The sequence below is a fragment of the Macrotis lagotis genome, chromosome 6 (assembly GCF_037893015.1).
Source record: "Macrotis lagotis isolate mMagLag1 chromosome 6, bilby.v1.9.chrom.fasta, whole genome shotgun sequence".
NCBI classification, from domain to species: domain Eukaryota; kingdom Metazoa; phylum Chordata; class Mammalia; order Peramelemorphia; family Peramelidae; genus Macrotis; species Macrotis lagotis.
In genome coordinates, this window is record NC_133663.1 from 34,959,291 (window position 1) to 34,977,741 (window position 18,451).

The 18,451-nt window shown below is 35.7% G+C and overlaps 1 protein-coding gene across 1 annotated transcript; it reads left to right on the plus strand.

Annotated features, from left to right (window-relative positions):
• The first annotated feature begins 342 nt into the window (after positions 1-342).
• On the plus strand, positions 343-15,664 carry NLGN1 (neuroligin 1). Its single transcript, XM_074192731.1, has 4 exons — positions 343-472; positions 5,855-6,067; positions 10,727-11,516; positions 12,361-15,664. The coding sequence occupies exons 1-4, from the start codon at positions 343-345 to the stop codon at positions 13,181-13,183; spliced, it is 1,956 nt and encodes a 651-aa protein (XP_074048832.1). The 3' UTR covers positions 13,184-15,664.
• Positions 15,665-18,451: the final 2,787 nt, after the last annotated feature.

The following is an 18,451-nucleotide window of genomic DNA, read 5'->3' on the forward strand; positions in this document are numbered from 1 at the left end:
TAATTATAAAATATTAACTAATAACAACGATAGATAACATTTATGTAGAACTTTACAGTTTGCAAAGGAATTTACATATGTTTGCCGGTTTTCATTCTTCTATGTCAAACTGAGCCTGCTCTCCCCCCCCAAATATATATATAGATATGGATAGATATAGATATAGGTAGATATAGATATAGATAGATATATAGTTATAGATTGATATATATATATATATATATATATATATATATATATATATATATAACCTGTCTCTCTGTTTTTATCTCTCTTTCTCTCTCCCCATGTTTATATAATTTGCATCAACACTGGATTCTCACAGATTATGTCAATAATCAGATGGCACAGAAAATACCAAAAAGACTTTCAGGGCAGACCCAGCTCAGCCTGGATGCCTGCTGCCAGAGGACCTGCCAGCTAATTTGGAACCAGCTCAGCCCCAGAATGGCCATAGAGGAATGGGGCCACAGTAACTTTCAAAGGCCATCTTCACATTTAGGGAAGGGCTGGATGTTGATTTGGCATGAAAAGAGTGTTCCCACTGACCGAATGACAGTTATTTGAAGTAGTGTATAGAAAATACAATGTATTGTATAGTATACATATTAAGTATAAGTGCACATCATACAAAATATCTACAGGGATAGCTGAAGGCTCAATGATTTCCACAGCATAAGGATGTTACATTCTGAGAACTGTCTGCTATTGTAGATCGGAACCTGTGGTACAATAAGCAAATATGAAGGAGCTGATAAAAGCACATGGAATTTAAGTGACTTCCCTAGGGTCATCCAACTAGTTAAAATCATAAGGCAAGATTTGAATGTAGGTCTTTGTGACTCCAAGCTCCTCATGTTGTCAACTACATGATACTCTTGTGTCCCTTAGCATCCCTGAGTCTAAGTTTCTTGATTTGAAAATTAGAGGAGTTGAACTGGATGAACTCTATGGTCCTTTCTAGGTTGAAATCGATCCTAGAAAAGATGTGATGTATATAGCATATATTTGAGGTTTTATGACATACTGAAGTACTTTTGTTTGAAAAAGAGATCTCTCTTTTCCATTTCTGTTAAAGTGGAAATATTTTAGCTAGTAGGTGTACTTTATAATAGCTGTGTAGAATGCTTGATTGCCATTACAAAGAGCAATGAGTCACCTAATTGTAGAAACAAGTTTAAATATTACCAAGTAAAGTAAGTTTTTGCCTAAAGGCTTAGGAATAATTAGAAAATGAGGGCAGTGCCTTTATCCCAGAGGTGACTAATGAACCATAATTCTCTTTTCTTAGTAGAGAGTTGGGGGATTAGGGAGACCAAATATTGCAAACAGCACCATGTCTATGTAATCTGTTGTTCTGTATTACAAGGTAGGAGTTATGAATGTTGAAGACTGAGGTGAGGAGAGGACTTTCTAAAAAAATTGATGATGAAATCCAGAATTTTTTTTAAAGGATTTAGAGATATTTTTAAAAAGAGAGGTTAGAGGTTTTTTTTTTAAGAGAGAGAAAGACAGAGAGACAGGGAAAGTGTGTGTGTGTGTGTGTGTGTGTGTGTGTGTGTGTGTGTGTGTGTGTGTGAGAGAGAGAGAGAGAGAGAGAGAGAATGAAACAGAAAAATAGTGGCTCTAAAATAAGCAAGCAAATAAGATTTGTCTTGGGAGAATTTGAAAACATTTATTTTTAATTTTTCAAAGATTTGACTACTATCATCATGCTTCAAAAAAGTCTTTTTTATATCAATCACATGATCACAAAAGAATATCCTTTCAGGGGGCAGCTAGGTGGTACAGTGGATAAAGCACTGGCCTTGGAGTCAGGAGTACCTGGGTTCAAATCCAGTCTCAGACACTTAATAATTACCTAGCTGTGTGGCCTTGGGCAAGCCACTTAACCCCATTTGCCTTGCAAAAAAAAAACCCCTAAAAAAAAAAAAAGAATATCCTTTCAGGAACGAATTTCCTAAGTGAATCAATCAACTTTGTTTTGCCCATTTAGTAAAAGTTTTTAGGCAACTCATTAAGTCTGTAGTTGATGGCATTGGGCACTTGAAGCAAAAAGCATTTGTGTGGCTAATTTAGAATACTTGAAGGGATCAGCATTAACTCTTCATATTCATATGCAGGTGTATCTTGGGAACCAGCTTCCAACAGAAGCACAGATGAGACCTGTAGTGACAAGAATGTTGGAATAAAAGTTTAAAAATCTATGGTCTGTTTCCTTATGGGGCACTAGATACTTAAGTGACCTTGGAGAAGTCCATTTCTCCCTCTGAAACTTGGAGGACACAGTATAATCTTATGCTACAACCAGGAAGCTTCAAAATCCAGGAAGGAGAACAGAGAAACAGGAGTCAATTCTTCCCATGGTTTAAACCAAAATTAATTTAAAGTTTAAGTCACAGTGATGAACTCTTTCCGAGAATTCTTACCTCATAGATTTTCTCTCTGCCCTGAGTCTTCCAGTTGAAATTTGCGTCATTGCCCTGGGACCTGTTTTTATCCTTATAAAGGAATAAGTAAAGGGTTGTCTTATACCTACGATATTGTGGTAGCTATGAGAAGATTGTGTGCTGACCTCAGAGTCAGGATGACCTGAGTTTATGTGCTCCTTTGGATATATAATAGCTGTGTGACTGTGGACAAATTGCTTAACCTACCTCAGTTTCCTCCTCTATAAAATAGGTATAATCATAACCCCTACTTCCTAGATTGCTTGTAAGAAACTAGTAATATTGACTCTATAAAATTCATAGCAAGCCTTGAGGAGATATATAAATTAAAGGCATTGTTATAGACACCAAATTTTTGGAGGACAGCAATAATCTGCTCTTTGGAAAGCATCCAGAAAACAACCAAGATAATCAAAAGTCTTAGTCCTTCCAATAGGAGAATAAGTTGATGGAGCTGGTGATATTTAGCTTGGTAAAGAAAACCTATAGGTTGTGGTGTCTAGGTGGCATAGTGGATAAAGCACTGGCCTTGGAGTCAGGAGTACCTGAGTTCAAATCCGGTCTCAGACACTTAATAATTACCTAGCTGTGTGGCCTTTGGCAAGCCATTTAACCCCGTTTGCCTTGCAAAAATCTAAAAAAACCCCTATAGATTGTGGGAGGAGGGGTAGAGGTGATCACAGCTATCTTCAACTATTTAAAGACCTGCCAAAGAAAAAGGGAGGCTCCATTTAATCTTCTTGGCTGGAGAGGTGAAATTAGGAGCAATAAGCAGAAGTTTTAAAAAAACAAGTTTGCAATTCCAAATAATTAGAGCTATCCTAAAATCCCAAAGTGGAAAAGAATGTCTTAGGAAGTAGTAAGCTTCCCCTCCTTTGAGATTTTTAAATAAAGGCCAGATCTGTTATTGGAGATTTGGGAGAAGGACTTCTCTGACAGGCACAGGTTACACTATGTATTTTTTAAATTCCAAGATTTTCCCCAATTCAGAGTTTCAGTGACTCTGTAATTACTTATACCAACTTTTACCTCAAATATGTTCAATATATAAATAGGTGATAGGTATATAAGTAAATAGGTAGATAGATAGATAGATAGATAGATAGATAGATAGATAGATAGATAGATGGACAGATTGGTAAATGATAGATAAATAGACAAAGATAGACAGACAGATGATATAACAAGTGAGCATTTATTAAGTGTTTATTATAAATTAGACACTCTGGTAAATGCTAGGATTAAAAATGTAAATGCCTACCCTCAAGAAGTTTACATTCTATAAATAGAAGATAGCTCATCATACAGGATACCTAAGAAGTCAAATGGAAAGATGTACTCCCAGCAGCACAGTTTGGAAAGAAAGTTTGGGAAATGACATGGAGTCCTAATTTGGAGATAAGGAGAAAGTTCAGCTATCAGAGCCTGATGCTCAAAAGGAAGGATCCAAGGGTCTAGAGGGGGCAGATATTGTGACATCAATGTCCATAAGCAAGGAATAGAGATAAAAAAAAAATTGCAATGGAATCCTGGTTTGAGCTACATCATGAAAAGCATGCCTACTGACTTTTGTATTCTTGCAACAGAGTCCAAATATTTTGTGGGGAGGGAGGGAGAGAGAGAGAGAGAGAGAGAGAGAGGGAGAGAGAGAGAAAAGATAAGGATGAATTGATATGTTGATATGGAATTAAGGAAAATATAGGAAAATAAATATTAGTGACTCTAGTTGAATGAATGTTCACTTATTAAGTGAATAGGAATGTTTAGCCCCTACAATATATGATCTGCCTTGTAGTCCCACTTTGAGTCAAAGTGAATGGTCAAGGGGCAGCTGGGTGGTGCAGTGGATAGAGCACTGGCCCTGGAGTCAGGAGTCCCTGAGTTCAAATCTGGCCTCAGACACTTTATAATTATCTAACTGTGTGACCTTGGGCAAGCCACTTAACCCCATTGCCTTGCAAAAAACAAAAACAAAACAAGGTGAATGGTCAAAAGCACTGCTAAATGTTTTAGGAACTTTAGGCATTAGGACAAGTTAATATTCTGTTCTGGATTATCTGGTTTGATCACTCCATTTTATGTATTGACTTCATATATGAAGTTTTTAGAATTTTCTGTGATGCCTCTCAGAATTAGAATGGCATCATGGATGGAGCATCTTGACGGGAATGCATATGCGCAATTTCCACCTTAGCTCATAAGTTAAGTGACCCAAGGCAAATAATTTTGTTTGTCAGTCATGTAGGATGTAGGTATTGGGTAAATTTTGTGCTATTAAGGGGTTGAATCCCATTGGAGGTCTTTAGGCAGAAGCTGATTGACCACTTGGGTATGTTTGAGCAAGAATTCTTTCATTGTACAAATGGCTTTAGATAATAGTTGAGAACCCTCTAAATCATAAATTCTGTGATTCTGTAATAGTGTTATCACATTAGTATTTTCATATGTTGAAAGACTCATAGATCTTTTGCAGATGTATATATGGCAGTCCTGAAAATGTCAGGTTTTCCTGCCTTGCTCCATCAATAATTTGATTCTTCATTAAAAGAACATTTTAAAAAACTAAACTGTTCAGTCCAATCTACCATAGTCGTAAAAATTATTTGACTCCAAAGCATTAGGAAAGAGGTGATACTCCAAAACTCTAGTGGATCAATCATCTCTTCATTATGAATATTGCCTGCAATGGTGCATATGAAAATCTGTCCATGCCTCTCCAGGGTCTCTTGTTCATTTTTTTTTTGACAAATTCACTACAAGGGGTTAGCTCAAAAAGATGGTAGTAGGCCTTTCTTGCTATCTTCTGGTATCACATGCATTCTAATGTATCACACAAATGAATTCCTAATCTCATCACCTCAACAACTAATGGAAAGATGCATTGTTGCACAGTGGATAGTGATCTGAATCCAACTTAATCTCCTCTCCTTGCTGTGCAACACTGGGCAAGTCACAACCCCTTTTACCTCAGTTTCCTCTTCTGTAAAATGAGATAATGATAGCAATTATCCCCTAGCACTGTTGTAAAGGATCAAGTGATATTATACATAGGATCCTGGTACACAGTAAGCATTATATAAATGTATTGTTATTTGGAATCAAAGGACTTGCATTCAATCCCAACTGTGAATGACCATGAGTCAGGTTTTTAGTCTCTGGCATTCAGTTTTCTCATATGGAAAAGTTACAAAATGAAATTTACATGACTTGGTTTCCAGGTTGATGAAACATCAAAGACCTTTGTTTTTTTTTAGGGGGAGCATACATACATTGAATTGAAAACATTTTATTCTACTACTTTCTAATTAGCAACTGATAATCTGTCGCAGAAACAAACAGTAACAGAAATAAATATGAACTTCCTAGGATGCTCTAAGCATTTTTCTTTCTTTTATTTTTTTCAGGTTTCTTGAGTACTGGAGATCAAGCAGCAAAAGGGAATTATGGACTTCTTGATCTAATACAAGCTCTAAGATGGACTAGTGAGAACATTGGATTCTTTGGTGGTGACCCTTTGAGAATCACCGTTTTTGGATCTGGCGCTGGGGGGTCATGTGTCAACCTGCTGACTTTATCCCATTATTCTGAAGGTAACCGTTGGAGCAATTCAACCAAAGGTATTATGCCGGTTGCAAATTTTGACAATTTTGGTGTCTGCATGCCACCGCCATTGGTATTCTGTGATGCTATGTATCTACTTTTCTGTTCATATTGAGTGTAAAGCACAGCTCACTATCAGTAAGACCCATGATGGGCACATTCTCCAATTTTTCTATGCATGTTGAAATTTCAGGTGTCAGACCTTTTACTTCTATCTGCTGCAGAGCTTGGGAAAGAGACTCTTAGATGGATTCCAGATGACACGAGTCTAGTCATCATTCTGCTCCCACATCTTACACAGCAAAGCATGTTTTTTAGGGGAAATCAGAATAGACAGTTTCCTATTTTGTTACTATATCCAATAAATGTAGGCAAGATTTTTAAGAGAGCAAAAATCATTTTCAATGATCTAGGTTAACAGATGCTCAAAGACCTTCAGCACATTGGATAGCCCCCTTGCAGTGAAATGATGAAGACATTTACAAGAATCACACAAACTATAGTTGTGGATAGGTTGCAATTTTCACCATTACCTAAATCAATGAAATGACAGATCCATTGAAGTGTTTGTAATCCTTTGAATACCCTTTTTTAGCAAAAAGGTCAAAATTAGGCTCTAAATAGTTTGCCTGAATTCAGATAGTTTTCAGTTATCATCCAAGAAAAGAATGTTTGATTACTTTGCATGCATGATCCAAAATTGTCAAAGCATCCAGGTTATAAGGGGAACTTTTGATATTTTTCCCACACACACAGTTTATCTTTTGATTTTTTTCCCTATTCCCTATCAACTTCAAGGATGTTACTATTTTTTTTCCTCCTGAAGTTTGGAGAAGGCAGGGAACATGAATTATCCATGAAACATGTTTCCCTTCCATTTACAGGTCTTAGCACCCTCCTCTTCTTAAATAAAGGTGTATTGCCAATATAATCAAATTATCATTTAATTTTTTTCCCACTTTACCATACTGCAAACTCAATTCACATCTAATTAGTCTCTCTTGAAATATTAAATAAAGGCACAGAAGAATATTGTTGACAAAATCTCCTTCCTTCTTTTCTTGATTTTCCTTTGCTTCTCTATCACACACACATATTCACAGCCCTATACAACAAATTTAAAACTACATATTTATGCACATGTATGTTTTTGTTTCTTTGCATATTAATATATGTATACAGAGAGGGAATGAGAAAAAAGAGAAAATCTTAATGTAGTGTCATATAACCCAGATTATAAATTTATGAGGATAGACTCAACAAGGTTCTTAAATGCTGGGTTTAATTTGGGAAGCGTTTCTATTGATAAAGTTAAAAATCATATAGGAGAGAATAGAGAATGTCTGGTTTTAAGTAATACCACAAATTTCCTCATATGGAATTAGAAGAGGTTAACTGATCATCAACTAAATGTAATGCATTCAGTCGTCTATCGTTGAAGCCATAACTTGTTCATATGTTTTTTGTAAAATTCTTATTGACTTTATTGAGATGTTAATTGAGGGTGGCAATAACTGTTAGAAATTCTAATTATTATTACAATGTTTATGCCTTTAAAATGATATTGTCTTTCTAAAGAATGAAAATGTCCTCTATAGAAAACTTGATTTTCCAGGTCACACTAAATCTAGTGTATAATTGCATTTAAATGAGGAGGAAAATTCTTTACTTCAATATTATTTGACTTCAAAAACTTTTTTCCCAACTTGCCTGCTAGAATTAGAGATATGATAAGTTAAAAACTCAATTCATTAAAAACAAGCCAGTTGAAATTAATGGGGCAAAAAATAGATCCAAACTTAGTCTCAATGATGACAAATATATTCCTACTTCCATGTCAGATTAATTGACTGGAACCAAAATTGTTTGATATTTCAAAGATTAGACATAATATTGGTCATTTGTTCCTTTTGTGACTTGCTAGGTGACCTTTCACCCAGCACCATTCTAGTGAAGACTCCAAATTTTGTTACACTTGTCCTTGGACAGCCATCCAACACTGAACATGTACATAAATCTTTTGGAGTTTGGTATAACCTTCCAGAACTTAGGAACCACTGCTATTACCCTGGAGGATACAGAGGTACCTCCTATGGCATTACGAGGAATTAGGACCTCACTAAGGAATTAAAAAAATATTTTTAGACTACTCTTTAGAACTATCCTAATACTCAGAGAATAAAAATGAATTTAAGCAACATGCAAGTTTATTTTAAAGCAGTTTGCTATACCAATTTTCCATTCTACCACTGGTGAATTCATGTTTTCATCAAAGGAATCCATCATTTTCATTATAAAATTTTGAGGCTACGAAATGAGTGTTATTATTGACCCCCCAAAATATGAAGTCCTATTGAAAAATTACATTCTTAAAACTTCTTATTTTGTAAAAGACTTTTTCACCATAAATTAAGAGATCTTGTAATTCTACGTATTAAAATTATATCCAACCAACTGCCATAATATAAGTACTCAATAGTATTGCTCAAGAATAGTTCAGCACTTGAGCAATTAAGACCTTTGATTTTTGAGAATTGTTTGTATTTTGTTTGCACTAAAATTAATTCATGCAAAAATAACATTTTTTTGAGTAGCTGATGCTACAGAGCACTTGGCTTTTAATATTGCTTTTTTAGCATACAGTGAAGAGAACAGATTTGGAGCTAGCTGTAATCAAAAACCTGGCTCAAATCATTCCTCTTTCACTTCCTACCTCTATGATTTAGTGTTCTTGTTTTTGTTTTTGCAAGGCAATGGGGTTAAGTGACTTGCCCAAGGCCACACACCTGGGTAATTATTAAGCGTCTGAGGTCAAATTTGAACTCAGGTCCTCCTGATTCCAGGGCCTGTGCTCTATCCATTGTGCCACCTAGCCACTCCCAACTTTGAGTTCTTGAACAAAACTCTTAATAGCTTTACCTTCAGTTTCTTCATAAGCACAAATTGAGAGTAAGATTCCATGGATTATGATCTTTCTTATTCAAAGCCTAGATCAAGATGTCTTCAAGCATAGGTTTATCCCAAATAACATTAATCCGTCTAGTATCCCACATTACTGTCCTGAAGACATCAAAATTAAAACACATCAACATGTTCTCATCCACACTTAACATTATTAAGCTGCCTTTCTGGGAGGTTTTGCTTCCTATTCCTTATTTCCATTCAGAATAACTATAGCTCTATCTGAATCAATCAACTCTGCTCCTAAGCAAGAAACTGATCCCTATAAAGTCATTTTTTCTCATACTTTACCTGATCCTGGAACAAATGTGTTAATTCAATTCAATTCTAATCAAAGTGTTTATTAAGTGCCTAGGACGTGCAAGCATAGATGATGCAAAAGACATTGTAAAAAGAAACAGGACCTGCCCTCAAAGAACTTGCCTTGTTTTGAATTTTAAGACAGCAAATAGTTATTTAATACTTTTAGCATGCAAGGCTACACATTGCTACCTATGGATAGTGTAACCTCAAGATTTCAGGAAATCTAAATATACTTAGATGGTTTCCTGTTAGAGGTTATGATTTTTTTTAAGGAATACATTATAGATTTTTTAATTCCATTTATTTCTGTTTTGAAAAGTAAATTTTTGAAAGATTGATTCTAATTTTGAATCTTATAGTAACATTGGAAGAGTTCTTAGCACAGGAGCAGAAGGTAATATTAAGACTATATATCAAGTAACCTCACAAGAAAGCAGTACATGGAATATTAAGTAAAATGTACTTTTTACTTTTCTTTGAAAATGTATGTACTTAAATTATATTTTAAAGCAAAGACTTTATAGAAAGAAAAGGGGAAAAAAAAGATCTTTGCTACTAGATTAGTCCCATTAGGGATTCTGAGTATTTGTTAGCCTATGGCTCATAATCCCTAAGTGCAAGTAAGTGAAAAACACTGGGGTATTTCCATTCTTTATTCTAAAAAAAAATTTCATACCCCAAAGGCTAAAAATTGAATCACCTTCATGAAACACTGGCCTTGGTTTTAACATAATCACAATGTTCTGGCAACACAAATTTGTCTGAATGATAGACATTTAACTTATATATATATAATTGAAAAGAGTCTGCCTGAAGCACTTTTTTAGATGTATCTCTAGGTCTATCACCCTGGAGATTGTCTCCCAGCGCCCTAAGGCTAATCAAAGATGTATGCCCCACTTCATTCAAATGTAAGAGAAAATATACTTAGAAAAGACTTTGAAGGGGAGAAAGAATAGCTGTAGGTGAGGATACATTCCAAAAAGGCAACAGATGACCAAAGGTTTTCTGTTATCAGGAAGTCAATACCAGTGCCACCCAGTTTGTCTTGGCTTTGGTTGGTGGAAGTTTTGTACAGATTGGAAAAATGAGTGGTTTATGTCTAGAAAAGTACTATTTCTAGTCCCTTTTCTCCCCAGTTCCAGCTTTCCTCATCACTGCACAGCTCTCATAGTCCAAGTCCCTCCAGGGCTCTGGGACATCACCTGTTTTACCATGTCCTAAAGACAGCTCCATGATCTTTCTTTGCTCTAATAAGCTACTATCTAGCAACATATCTACTGAATGGACACTAACCGTTTGGGAGAAATTTTATATGTGCTGTTGACTCTTACAAAAGATTGCTATTATTTGATCATAACTATTCAAAATGTTTGAAGATCATCTCAGTCCTCTTTGTTATTTCCTCACAGGACTCTTTCAACGGGCAATAGCTCAAAGTGGAACGGCCCTCTCCAGTTGGGCTGTTAGCTTCCAGCCTGCAAAATATGCCAGGATGTTGGCGACAAAAGTTGGCTGCAACATGTCTGATACTGTAGAACTAGTTGAATGTCTCCAGAAGAAGCCTTATAAAGAACTCATTGACCAAGATATCCAACCAGCTCGATACCACATAGCCTTTGGACCAGTAATTGATGGCGATGTAATACCAGATGATCCCCAGATATTGATGGAACAAGGGGAGTTCCTCAACTATGATATAATGCTGGGTGTTAACCAAGGGGAAGGGTTAAAATTTGTTGAAAACATAGTGGATAGTGAAGATGGGATTTCAGCTAGTGATTTTGACTTTGCTGTCTCCAATTTTGTCGATAATTTGTATGGATACCCTGAAGGCAAAGATGTTTTGAGGGAAACTATTAAATTTATGTATACAGACTGGGCAGACCGACATAATCCTGAGACTAGACGCAAGACATTATTGGCTTTATTTACTGACCATCAGTGGGTGGCACCAGCAGTAGCTACAGCAGATCTTCATTCAAACTTTGGTTCACCTACATACTTCTATGCCTTCTACCATCATTGCCAAACAGATCAAGTTCCAGCTTGGGCTGATGCAGCTCATGGAGATGAGGTTCCTTATGTGTTGGGAATCCCCATGATTGGCCCAACAGAGTTATTCCCTTGTAATTTCTCTAAAAACGATGTGATGCTGAGTGCAGTGGTGATGACTTATTGGACAAATTTTGCTAAAACTGGGTAAGTATCATAGGAGAGAATGAATTTAATTTTAATTTAATGGTAGTATACTCTTCTTCATATTTAAGAACAAATAATGCCCTTTTTAGCAAAGGGAAAAATTTCATTAGGTTCTGTACTTGGGAATGTAATGAAATAGGGTATAATTGGCATTTTAAATGAGAGGAAGTATTTTCTCCTAGAAAGAAAGAGGGGGGGGGGAAGAAAGGAAGAAAACTGTATGATTTTCAATATCAACAGTTACCTTTTTTCTTTTCAGAATTATTTTAATAAATCATAATTGTTAAAAAATATATTTTTTTCTTACAGAAAACATAAACTGATCTTGATTTTGAAAGACATTGAGGATAAATGAAATCTACTAGTCTAATTATAATTTTCTAGTTCCTCTTTTGGAACCCAAGATAAAATGATTGAATTATAAGTGGAAACTAAGTTAATTTTTACTTCTTTCCAGGTAGACATGAGTCCACTCCAAAATGAGTTAGAGTATCTAATAAAATTTAAGGATTATTTTAAGTAAAATATTAATTAACCCAAGTTAACATTTTGCCTGCCTTTGGAATTTCACCTTTCTTAATAAAATATAAGCTCCTTGAGACAGGGACCCTTTCATTGTTTCTCTAGCACTAGACTCGTGCCAAATGTATAATAGTAGTCACATGTGCTTACTGATTGATCCTAAATTGACTCACATCACTGCAAACCATAACTGTGTATACAAGGTCTGGCTTATGGTTACCTCTGAAGCAAGGTAATCTTTATTTTGGATATGAACATTGTCAATTCGGTTTTCAATTGTTATAACATATCCTCCCCCTCTCTCTTTTTAAAATTCCCATAGTGATCCAAATCAACCAGTCCCTCAAGACACAAAATTTATCCACACAAAACCCAACCGTTTTGAAGAAGTAGCGTGGACCAGATATTCACAGAAAGATCAACTCTATCTTCATATTGGATTAAAACCGAGAGTAAAAGAGCATTACCGGGCCAATAAGGTGAACCTCTGGCTGGAGCTGGTACCTCATCTGCACAATCTCAATGATATTTCTCAGTATACCTCTACTACAACTAAAGTGCCCTCAACTGATATTACCTTCAGGCCAACAAGGAAAAATTCTGTGCCCGTCACGTCAGCCTTTCCTACAGCCAAGCAAGATGATCCCAAGCAACAACCAAGTCCATTTTCTGTTGATCAACGGGACTACTCCACGGAGTTGAGCGTGACCATCGCAGTTGGGGCATCTTTGCTATTTCTGAACATCTTGGCCTTTGCCGCTCTCTACTACAAGAAGGATAAGAGGAGACATGATGTTCATAGGAGATGTAGCCCTCAGCGTACAACAACCAATGACCTTACCCACGCACAAGAAGAGGAGATAATGTCCCTTCAAATGAAGCACACAGACTTGGATCATGAATGTGAGTCTATTCATCCACATGAGGTGGTTCTCCGGACCGCCTGTCCCCCAGACTACACACTAGCTATGAGGAGGTCTCCTGACGATGTTCCCTTAATGACCCCCAACACCATTACAATGATTCCCAATACTATACCAGGAATCCAGCCCTTACACACGTTCAATACATTTACTGGAGGACAGAACAATACGCTGCCCCATCCCCACCCCCACCCCCACTCACATTCAACAACCAGGGTATAGCCAGACAAGATGAAACAAACTCTATTTTTTGACGGATTACAGTAAGCAATTACTGGGGATTGCTTGGCTTTCAACCTACAAAGACTTACTATTTAAATAAGGAGGAATATTATGTGAATATACATATCAAGAACTTTTGAGGTTTTGAAACAAATGAATTGTATATAGTTCCACAAATGAACTTTACAAACTGATCTCGATTGCTTGAAGCGGTTGTTCTGAATGATACTTTGTCATTCGCATTCAAGTATTAATTTTTTGAAGATTTAAGTTACATAATGGAATTAGGCATGTGCAACATCAAACAGGAAAGAACTATGACTGAAATTTAAAGAACAAAACAATCTATAAATATGCACAAGGGACACACTAATGGAATGTCAGATAATTTTCACCAGTTTTTATTTGGAACTGTTTTCTTGTGTAGTCCATATTTACTTATTTGGATAAGTACACAAAACACCAGTGCTGTTAACGGCCTTAGTAGAGCAAGGCTCATGCTGAATCCTGCAGGTCAAACAGCAAAGTGAAGCCTGGCAGGGTCCACATTTTCACATAAGTGCTGTCAGTATAAATTGGTGGGGGATCAAGGAAACTGGGGATATGTAGCACGACGTGCATGATCATTGATATGCTTGGTGGCTGTGCTGCTGATTAAGCTGCAATTCAAATTCTTCTCATCCCATTGGAATTTTTTCATAGAAGCTTCCTCCATCAATTGGCAGAATCCAAAGAAGATTTGTAAGGGGGCAGAAGTTATTGCAATAGAATAATTTAGAATAGCTTCAGGAATAAAAGGCGTTAGTTAGAAAAGGTAGCTGATGAAACAATAGGGATAAGGGGGAACACTCACTGAGATGAATCCCAGAGAGAAAACAAACAACGTTCTGTATTTTTAATGTTCTTTTATGTTTTCATCTAAATAATTTATAGAGATATTACCCAAATGGGACTTGTGTTGAAGGATTTATAATTTGCCGTGCTTTGGTTAAAACTGTATTTTGTTCCTCTTGGTAAGGTGAAGTGTGTCCAAAGATTTATTTACAATGGTATTTTATGATATAAGGATGCCCCAATATTGCCACTCTGATTACAACTCTCAACTCTTGATTTCCTCATGTTGCATGACAAAATGTTTACTAATACTATTTTGAAAAAAAAGTCATGTCCCTCCTCACGTTTTATATTGTTATCACCAAAGTCCATTCACCAGAATTTGCTGATGAGATCTCTAGCTAGCATCCAGTGTAGGTAAGAGAGCTTAGAAGAAGAGAGACACCCAAACTGGAGGGTTTTAGTCATTCCTGTATGTGTGATTTTCAACAATTGTTCAAAGATCACAGGAAACTCTCCATTCCCCGTTGTTTACCAGTACCAGTATATCACAGACCTTTCCAAATGTTTGTATATGTAATCAGATGTACATTTATATTAAAAGAAAAAAAATGAGATGGACTTAAGAGCACATCCCTGATAAATACTTTCTCTCTGACCTGTACTATATTTCTATTAGACTAAAGTTATGTGATTTTTTTTTACATTTTTTCAGATGACTAGCAATTTTGATAGTTTGTAAGATAATGCAAAGAACTTTCTCTGACAAACTAACTGCAGTAACAGAAACATTTCTTTTTCAGTTACTCTTTTTCAAGAATGAAAGCTTATTACACACACACACACACACACACACACACACACACACACAAATTGTATACTACTTAATGGAATTGACTTTGTACTTCTCGACCATGTTCCTGGTCACTGAGTGAAATAAAGATAATCTGGATACTGATTATTATTCCAATGCTAAGAGACCTGAATCTTTGCTCATTAAAGAGCTAAAATATTCCTTGCTGTTTTGTCATTTTTTTACAAAAAACAAAAGTAACGATGACAGCTTAATGATTCCTCTCTCTAGACTAGTCAGATTTTTGAAGACCACCCTATGGCTCCTACAAGTCAATTTAATCACACAAAGATTAAGAGAGTGCTTCCTGGGTGGGGTGCTTGGGATGCAAAGGATAAAACAGAATGGTCCTTACCCTCCAACAGCTCACACTAAACTGCAGGAGATGAAATATGTAAACATAGATAAATATCAGATATGTGCAAGGAATATGTCACTAGAAGGGGGAGAAAGTAGTAGTCACTGGGAAAAGGCCACCAGGAAAAGACTCATGAAAAAGGTAGCATTGGAACTTTACTATGAATAAAACAAGGAATTCTAACAAGGCTGAGGTGAGAAAGGAAGGCTTACCAGACAATGGAAGATAACAAGCAAGATCGGGCACATTGAATGCAGTTCCTCATAAAAAAAAACTTAAGGTGACAAAGTTATTGTTACCCTCAGAAAGCATCAATGGCATGGATCTCCTATTGCTCAGATCTTTGTTATTGAAACAAACTGATATATTCCTAACTAGAAATATGAGGAAATAAAGGCTCCATTTTTGTTCCTGTGGGAAGAAGTTGAGTGGAAATAAATGATTTCTGTTTTGTGGAATGGAAATGGCCAGATTCATAATGGGAGGACAATTAAACTTCCATATAATAATGGATCAAAAGGTATCCTTCTAAGAGTATCTATGAGTACTGAGAAAGACATTAAAACTGATACAAAAGATAAAAAACCATTTTGCACACTTCCTTTCCTTTTTAATACTTTCTCAACTACTATTCCCAACACCACCACCCCCAAAGTGTATGAAGCATTAGGATTTGTGTGCACATGGTTCCCTAATTTCCATTGAAATTTTCCAGTAGCAGTATCAAATGAAAAACTGTCTTTAAATCCAGAGTGGTCCCTATGCAGTGACTGCCTGGTGTGGTTGTGCATTTAGACTGTGAACTATCATTGTGAACAAATTAAGAGAATTGCTTGCCTTCTGAAATATTGATTCATAGGAAGAATGCATTTTTCTATATTCATTATACAAAAGAATAAAAATGAATGCAAACTTTGAAGACCATAACATGAGATGTGAGTAAATATGATTTTCATGGGATTTTTTTGTAGCTTTGGCAGAACTAAAGTCACATTTGTTATCTTTTAATGATGGTCATATATCCATGCCTCACAATCTAGCTACCTGTTAATCTCTATATATTTATGTACCATGTCTGATGCCAGTTTTACTTTCCTTCTTTACTTTACTTTTCTTTACCATGGTAGGAAATAGTTTAGAATAACAAAGCATGATCCTACAATTTTCTTCTTTTGGAATTTTTTATTTCTGTTTCGTCTAAATTATTTTAATTGTGCAAGATAAACATGTTATGAATTTGGCAATTGTTTTTTAAAAATCTACATTAAACAGGTATGGTGAATAAGGCTATGGTGGCTTGGCTATACTGACAGTCATGAATTTTCTGCCTATAAAATGGTAACCCAACTGAACAGAACATAAAAATGTCTTTTAAAATTGAAACACAAATAGGAGAGTAGGGAATATTTTGAATTATTTTCTTTAATGTTCAAGTGAATTAGTGATATCGATCATAAGGCTATTTCCTCCAACAAAACAGATTGGAATAAGTTATTGTACTTAAATTCATTTGAGATATATTTGTTTGAAATTTTTTTTCTAAAAAAAAAGAGTGGATCACAAGCAGACCATTAATTTACCAGAAGTCTTACTGAATTTATTAACTGGATCTGGGTTTCTAACTTGTTCCATGGTATCTAGACCTGGATGGATCCTTGGAGGCCTTGAAGACCAACCCTTGCATCACACAGATGAGGAAAGTGAGACCAGGAGAAGCCTTGACTAGGGTGACATAATTACTAGATATCTGAGACAGGATGTGAACACAGGTCTTCCTGACTGCAAGTATAGCTAGTCAATTGAAAAACATTTATTAAGAACTTAGTATTGCCAAGCATTCTGTAAAACCTGGGTATAGGAACCTCTCTCTTCATTGCTTTCTGCTGCCTCTCAATGAAATTCAACTTCAGATAAGCAGATAAATTTGAATAAACATCATTTAGAAATGGAGTTCAAAATAGAGTCAAGGAATATATTGCTTTTGTTTCCATTTTTCTTTATTATATCCATTTTTTATCCAAAATGAACCAGAAGATTTGGTTTTGTCTTGGAATGTTCAGGTGGAAATAGTCATTTTATATTTTCTTCACCTTTTGCTGAACATACTAATGATTCAAAGTGTAGTTTCAATTAGCTCAGATTCTGAAACAATGCTAGGCATGTGATCCTTTGGTTGCAAAAGCATTAAAATACCCAATGTATAATTTTGAGAGTTTGAACTAGCAATTCAGGGTTGGAAATCAGAGTAAAACCACAGTTTTTTACTCATTCTTAGTTGGAAATGCTCAAGCTAGATGAAATGCTCTATGTATTTTAAATGACACATTTTGAAATTAGCTGCAAAATAAGGAACTAAGCCATCTATATGTCATACCTTTCCTATAGGTAAACATGATGGGATCATTTGTTGTTTATGCTCTAAAAAATCCTTATTTCTCTAATGTTTCCTCTTTTAATGAGTACATCATTTATATATTATGCCAGTATGAAAAATGGTATTCCTGATGAAGTGAAAGGGACCTGAAGATATTATCACTCTATTGGATCTTTAAATACAGTGCTATATAAGAAGTCTTTGCCTTGGCAAGTTTCACTGAAATATTTTTAGAGGCAAAATGGGGCCAAAGGAATTCATAGAAAGCTGTCAACCATCATGGCGGCTCTTTGATGTTTGTAATTTTCTTTTCTTATGTGCTATTAGTTCAAAGTATTGGCCTTCTCCCCCTTTTCCAGTAATTAGTTGTTATAGGCTATCACTTTTTAATGTAAGCGAAAATTAGATAATTTGGTGATACTTGTGAAAACATGCTCCCAAATAAATTCAATTTATGGGCACTTCCCTGCTGAGATTTTGTTATCATTCATCTAATTATCTTGTCAAGCTCTCCCTTGCGACAATTGTTTGGATTTTTCTAGTCAGTAAACTCAAAGACTTCCTCCAACAACTTCATTTTCACTTAAAATAATAACAGTACATGCTTCACATGCCCATCTAAGGTCTCATCAGAAATTTCCAATTGATATACAATTGACGGTGGCCACCTCTTGATCTCTTTTCTTAAGCATTCTGGCTTTATTCCATCCTGCAACTTCGCTGGATATATAAGTAGACCAGAAATTAACTTCAATTGACAAGATATTTTTTAAAGGGCTGAATAGAAGATAGAACTGACTATCCAATCTCCTACTGTGCATAAGTGCCTTTTTCCTGGGTTTTGTTTAT

Bases quoted from the DNA above. Each gene is read 5' to 3' on its own strand.
- NLGN1 (XM_074192731.1), top strand. From the start codon at position 343: ATGGCACAGAAAATACCAAAAAGACTTTCAGGGCAGACCCAGCTCAGC. The intron at 473-5,854 runs GTAACTTTCAAA...TATTTTTTTCAG, and splicing joins CATAGAGGAATGGGGCCACA to GTTTCTTGAGTACTGGAGAT. The intron at 6,068-10,726 runs GTATTATGCCGG...ATTTCCTCACAG, and splicing joins TTGGAGCAATTCAACCAAAG to GACTCTTTCAACGGGCAATA.